Genomic DNA, 6898 nt, shown 5'->3' on the forward strand with positions numbered 1-6898 from the left:
TGCAGATGGAACATGACATATTCAGTTGTGGGAATCTCTCTATATATAAATTTTTTTAAGTTATACGGGTTTGATGCGCACAAAAACAGATTCGATTACCAGGATTAGCATTTTGTAGGATTTAAGTTTAAAGCATAGCATTTGCACATAAGTATCTCATGTGAGGTAGAGATACTACTTTCCTCATGTACATTCATCCTGATATTACAGCAGGTGAACATGTCATGTTTGTAAATATGGAAAAGTTGCTCATGAGATTGATATGTTGTAGCACAGATTTTTTAAAAATTACAAAATAAAACCTGTTTTTAGTGTGTGGCACCTTTAATAAGATGATGGCTGTAAAGTCAGACATCTCTAAATATGTGTGCATAATTTGGTCTTTTCTGTAGATGTTGTTGCTTGCTGTAACTTTAATGTTTTAGCACTGTGCAAACTGAAATGATACAGACACGGAAAAATACTGAAAACACTAATGAATGAAAATGAACTGAATACTGTTTTAAGGAATAAAAAACTGGCACCACAGGATTCACAGCAGCATTTTGCTTATGAAGTTCTATGTTCAACTAATTCTCTATAACCTCCTGCATAATGATTTAAAAACTTCTACCAGGACAAAGATGCTGTTTAGATCAATATGCAGCGACAGAAAGAGATAATCACATCTGTTTAACACACATTTACCTTCACACCTCCCCAGGTACTGGCTAGCCTGCAGGCTTGATATCTAAGATGCTATTTTTATGACTGAAATGACAAGAAGAGTAAATAATTGCTGTTTCTATTTTGACTTTTGACTTCTGAATAAAAGTACAGTTTCTGTAGGATGTGCTACTTCCACTAAGAAGTGGGAAAAGTGAAGACAAATTGTTGTCTTTGAGTGACTGAGAAGTGATGAACTTTAGTGCTAGATACGATTGATCTGTGGCATGGAAGAATGAATCAGTCAGGTTTCGTATTAAACATACTGCCAGAACTTTAGCTGACAGTCTTGAGTCAGTTTATGGGATTTAGATTCATTCAGAAGCTTGAAATTGCAGATCACAGGAAGGATTTATTGAGAGAAATAGTAGGAAAAGTCAATTCTGGTGTAACTATGTGGTGGTGGGTACCATAGCAACGATCCCAGGTGTAATCTGGAGAAGAGGAATACGTTTTTTTTTTTTTTTACACAGATCCTCGTCCTTTTGAAGTACGTTGGCGTTGTATGGTTCTGCAGAAAATGTAAAAGGACTTGTTGTGAAAGATGTTTTTGTAACTTCCACCTTCATACGTTACAAAACTCGTGTCTCAATATTTGTTGAGCATGGCCTGAAACATCTTCAGTCTTTAGCTTTTCAGCCTCAATCTGTCAACAACTAAAACTACGATGAGAGGCATTCACTTTAGTATTAGAGCAAATCAGAAAGCATCAATCCACGAAGACCCGATGAAACATGACTGCTTCATGTTTAAAGGGGACATATCATCATGGATTGTGTCATATTTGCCTGCATCAGATTTTGTAAAAAGTCTTTAAAAAAGCTGCTTGGAGTACAAAAACATTTGCACAACGTACATTTTGTGCCGTTGCAGAACTAATGAAGTTCAGAGTTTAACCTGGCAAACAGGACGCTGTAGAGTGTTTAGATGAAAGGAAACAGATGAAGTGAAGTGATTGGTTAAAGTGAAAGGTGTGCTGGATGTTAGCATGTTGCGGTGTTGGATTGGACAGCAGGAGGCACGTGGAAAGGTTTTGAGTTTGATGTAATTGTGAGCTTCAGGAAGTAACGTAGTGCTTCCTTGCCACAACGTCATGGCTGTCTAGCAGTTTTTTTTTTTCCTTCCAAGACTCAGTCAGATGAGAAGATCAGTAAAGATTTTGAAATATTTAAGATCCAGGGACTTAAAGCTGTGCGTATAATCAAATACCTCTTCTCATCTCTGCATCACATTCAACTTCATATCTGTTGAAATTATGTTTCCAAGACTTTGTAAGCCCCCCCGCTCCCCTGTGGTTGTCTGGACTTGTCTTTTTAATTTAATCAGAAGCATTTAGCTGTAAAAGCCTGTTGTTGTTAAAAAAAAACAAAAAAACTAACCTTATTACTGTAAATGTTTACTGTATTGATTATGCAATATTATTCAGCTTGTTCAATTAAGATTAGCTTGTTTCTTTTTAGAATTCATCTGAAGAAAACTGGTTTCAGACATTGTTTTGATGTAAAACCTGACTTTACCCCACATCAGAACATTATTGTTCAAGTATGCACTTTCAGATCCCAAATAAATCAATTTGAGATTATGGCTAAATGAGTGTGTGTATTATTTATTAACCTTATTGTCTTTTCTGTTCTTTTATAGTAGCTGATCAAACGCTACACACAGGGATTAATACAGTTCAAAGTCTGCAGACAGACCATGCATCACTTTACACATATCACACGTGTTCAGATGTGCAGTAAAATGGTCTGGATTAGAGCAAAGGGATGTGCTTCTACCCCAGCATCTTGAGCTTCTTCTCCACAAATGCAGAGCTGGCCAACCCCGTTCTAACAGGCTTTCAACTACTGGACACGTTCATACTGGAAAAGGCATCAATGCAGTCAGAAAGGACAAAGAGGGAGAAACTGTTCTCACAAGTAAAAAGCTGAAGTTTTGCAACCTGTTGCAGCAAAGCAAAACCAACCTTGCAACATTAAACACACTCAAACACAGTTATAGTGTTACTAGTACTTTCAGAGATGCATCCTGTCTTTTTTTTTTTTTTTTAACTAGAGATGCATCCTGTCTGATAGAATGGTGCGTCCGACTCGGCACAAACAATGCGGTAAGGGTCATCCACGGTTGAAGATTAGAGGTAAAACACCACCAATGGAGATATCCACAAGCTGTTGTAGAGTAAAATGACCTGAATGTTTGCATATAGTAAAGTTTTTCAAAAGGTTTATGAAAAAGTTAGAGATGGGAAGGGTTCCAGTTGCCCATTTTCCTCAAACAGCAAAGAAGGGAACTGAAGAAATGTAAAAAGTCTCCAAATTTACTAGTTGGCCAAGTAAATTTGCTCAGCAGAACACAGCATCCAGATAATCATTCTGCTTGCTTAAATGCTGGACAAGACAAAATTTGGACTAATTTATCAGAAACTTGTGATTTAACTGAAGAATTTTCAGAGCAAAATGGCACAACCTTTCATGTGCTTAAAAATATTATTTTGGGAGTGGATGGTGAAGCTCTGGACCAGGTATCTTCAGGTTTGGTACTTTGGGCCAGTGTCTTACAGGATCTGGTTGCATCCCTGCATCAACACACCCGATGCAAATGAAGCAGATCTCCACATCGTATCAGGTTCTGCACAAGCAGTTTTCAGACAGGTGGGTGCAAGCATGGAGGACGTGGCCCTCTCTGAGAAGCTGAAACAGCAGCATAGGCTGTACTTTCATTTATTATGCTTTCACTTTCTTTACTGCTTAGTTCAGTTAAGGGTCATGGGGGAGCTGGAGCCTTTCCCAGCAACCATTGGGTGAGAGGCAGGGTTCACCCTGGACAGGTCACCACTGGTGACTCATCAGTCCATCACAGGACCAGGCTATACTCATGTATCCCATTACATATCCCAGCATCAACACACCTGACTCAGATTAATGTGTCATTGTGCAGAACTTCATTGGCTGTTGGATCCATTCATTTTGGGTCAGGTGTGTTGAAGCAGGGATACATTGAAAACCTGTAGAGCTGCAGACCTCTGGACTTTCCTGGGAAGTTGAATAGCTCTGTTCTATCTAGATATGTTCTTCTAGTAGCTCAAAATGACATATTTACTACTTTCCTCTTAAATAACACATCTAAAAAGTGTTTTAAAAAAAAATACTAAAAAAAATCGGCAAACTAGCCTTCAGATTTGACCATAAAAGTGGGTTCTTTCCTACCCATTTTCATCAAAATGTCACCACAAACTCAGCTGCTGTTATAGCAGCATATCTTCAAAATGTTTGCCTCAAATCTGAAGTAATTTAAACATATTTCATAGGAGGTTTGTGGGATAATAACAGCTGCCATTTTACACCCCAGCTTCTAACAACAGGAAGTTATTCCTCATATTTTCACCTATCTGTTGATATATTTATGCGACTTTAGAGGATTTTACAGGAATAAAATAAGACTAGTGTAATCCCTCCTCACAATGCTCAACGCAGACGCAGTTTAGTTTGAGCGCGTGCGTGTCGCGGGGGGGGGGGGGTGTTCCACAGCTGGGGTTAATCAGCTGATTGCTCCTCTGATATGAGGCTCCTCCGGGGAGGAGCAGCAGCCCTTCCCGCTGGTACTTCTCTGTGTCGTGTGGATTTGGGTTTAGGTTTCTCTTCGGGTCCAACATGAAGCTGTCGGGACTTCTAGCTGTGCTTTTCCTCGTGTTCGCTGACCGGTGGGCTTCCGGGACGTCTCACCCCAAGCCGGCCTGTCGGTACCCCCCATCGCAGTGGTGTCGGTCGCTGGAAATAGCGGTGGAATGCAAGGTGGGTGCGTGGACTCCACACAGATCCAGTGGTTATTCGCCACTGGAATAACCAGGATTAACTAAAGCTGAATTAAGTTAAACAAGCCAAAGTAAGCTTGGACTTCATGTAGAGGGTTTAATAACTTTAACTGGAGGAATTTAATGCAGTTACTGACTTTAAAAATTGTTAATTGTCCTTTTTAATGTTTCTTACATCACTGGGGGGGGGGACAGTTGGGACTGATTTTCTAGTTTACACTGCAAATTTCTTTTAATTCTTGGAGAAGTAGGGAAATGTGGTCCCTACAGCTCACTGTAGAAAATATATCCTACAGAAATGGTTTAATATCACTGGGAACTGTTTGTTTTTCCAGCTGAGTTCAGTTTCTTTTACTCTGGGCCTAAATGAGAGTCATGCTCCAGAAATTGAGCACCAGAGGTTTTTCATGTGACCAGCAGAGTGCTTCTGGGTCAAATCGCTCAAACATAATCAATTTAAAGATGAGCTGAGGGTAAATGCATCTAAAATAATCATCAGCATCAAACCTATTAAAACCTTTTGGTGGGGAAAAATGGACAGATGTATCCCTCCTCCCCGGTGATTCATTTGCAAACTTTTTTATTTTGTGTGTGTGTGGCAGTCTTCATTCCTCCCAACCACCAGAATTGACATTGACTAGTGGCTTATTTCATTTTGTCTAGGTTCAGAAGCAGTGTATGGAGCTCAATGCCATCAAGCCAAACCAGACTGTTGCTCCAGTATCTGTTGCTCTGTACTACGAGAGTCTGTGTCCAGACTGCAGAGTATTCATCACCCAGCAGTTGTTTCCCACCTGGATGATGCTGCAGGACATCATGTCTCTCACACTGGTGCCTTATGGGAATGCTAAGGTTCATTGATCATCACTTTTGCTTTTTTTTTTTTTTCTTTTTTTTTTTTCTTTTTTTTTTGTGGTCCCCAAAGCTGTTTCATTTGTTCTTGCAGGAACTTCTCTCAGCAAACTCTCCCTTCGTCTGTCAGCATGGAGCTCCAGAATGCAGAGGAAACATGATTGAGGTTTGCACTTTCATATATCTAATTATAAGCACTTTACTACATTTTTAGAAATGCTGAAAGTGATATAAATGTCCCACTTCTGCAGGCATGTGTCATCCACTTGGTGGGAACCTCTCTTGCTTTTCAAATCATCAACTGCATGGAGTCATCGGCACATGTTCTCAATGCCGCACAGCCTGTAAGTATCACAAGTTTAATCATGTTCCAAAAGTAACTTAAATACACAAAATGAATCCTGGAGGGAGAAACTGAGTGTCCCTGTGGCTGCTTAACATGCAAATTTAAGGGGGGTGGGGAGAGAGACGAACGACCAAATTTCAGTAAAGATGAAGTGTAGTTGCCAGTTTTACTGGTAAACTGATTTATGCAGAAGGACAGTAAAATATAAACATGGTGGTGATTAAAGGGGACAACCAGTCCTGCAGCAGCTGTAATGAGGCGTCCTGATGCCAGCATCATGGAGCAGGTGGTTTCATTAAGATTGTAATGTCTGAGATCCTGTCAAGTTCTAAGTAACATAATGTACCTGCCAGTACATTACCTGTTTGTTTTTTTTGTTTTTCTTTTTTTGGTCAAATGGACTCGTTTCCGTCCTGTCTCTAGTGTCTCCAGCTGTATGCCCCCTCTGTGTCCTGGTCCAGTGTTGACTCTTGTGTAAATGGGCGTTTGGGATACAAGCTGATGCACGCCAATGCTGTCATGACCAGAGCACTGAACCCTGCCCACACGCATGTCCCATGGGTTACTTTTGATGGGGTAAGACACAAATGCATGACTATCCACTTTAGGTTGGTGTATTCAACTGTTTTATTGCTACTGTGCAAAAATGCATTTTGCCGTCTAATTTTAGGTCCATCTAGAAAATTTAAATCTGCTCAGTTTGAATTGAATGACATCCACTGGAATTTAAAAGGGGGGTATAACCATACCATTATGGATGTTTTGCAGGAATACTCAGAAGAAAATGAAGCAAAGGCAATGTCTTCTCTCTTCCATTTGGTTTGTGAGCTTTACAAGGTGAGGTCTAGAGCTGTGTGTGTGAAGCACTTTGGTTTCATTGTGCTGTATAAATACACTTTCCTTGCCTTACAGGGGGTGAAGCCTCCAGCCTGTACTGGCGCTCCAGTTCAACTAAGCAGAAGCTTCTGCTCACCATGAAGTTGCAACATCTGCCTTACAGGAAATCTGCTAAATGTTACTGTTTACAGAATCATGCAAAGCTTTTTGCAAAGTCATTATTTTTTTTTCTTAAAATGTCAAACTGAATTAAATCTTGTCAAATGAGGCTCTTGGCTGACATTTACTTTGTAAAATTTAAGAATGTGGGCTGAAACTTTTTAGTTTTCCCCATTTATTGGCATTTT

At 39.9% G+C, this 6898-nt stretch overlaps 1 protein-coding gene across 1 annotated transcript; it reads left to right on the forward strand.

The window, feature by feature from the left end:
• Nucleotides 1–4355: 4355 nt before the first annotated feature.
• On the forward strand, nt 4356–6692 carry LOC306759533 (gamma-interferon-inducible lysosomal thiol reductase-like; the record flags this gene model as incomplete). The annotated part of the gene is made up of 7 exons (XM_079245201.1): nt 4356–4496; nt 5180–5368; nt 5463–5534; nt 5620–5712; nt 6138–6290; nt 6483–6551; nt 6627–6692. 7 exons carry the CDS (start codon nt 4356–4358, stop codon nt 6690–6692), a joined length of 783 nt encoding a protein of 260 aa, XP_079101327.1.
• Between the last annotated feature and the right edge of the window lie 206 nt (nt 6693–6898).

Source organism: Telmatherina bonti (genome assembly GCF_933228915.1).
Source record: "Telmatherina bonti genome assembly, chromosome: 8".
NCBI classification, from domain to species: Eukaryota; Metazoa; Chordata; class Actinopteri; order Atheriniformes; family Telmatherinidae; genus Telmatherina; species Telmatherina bonti.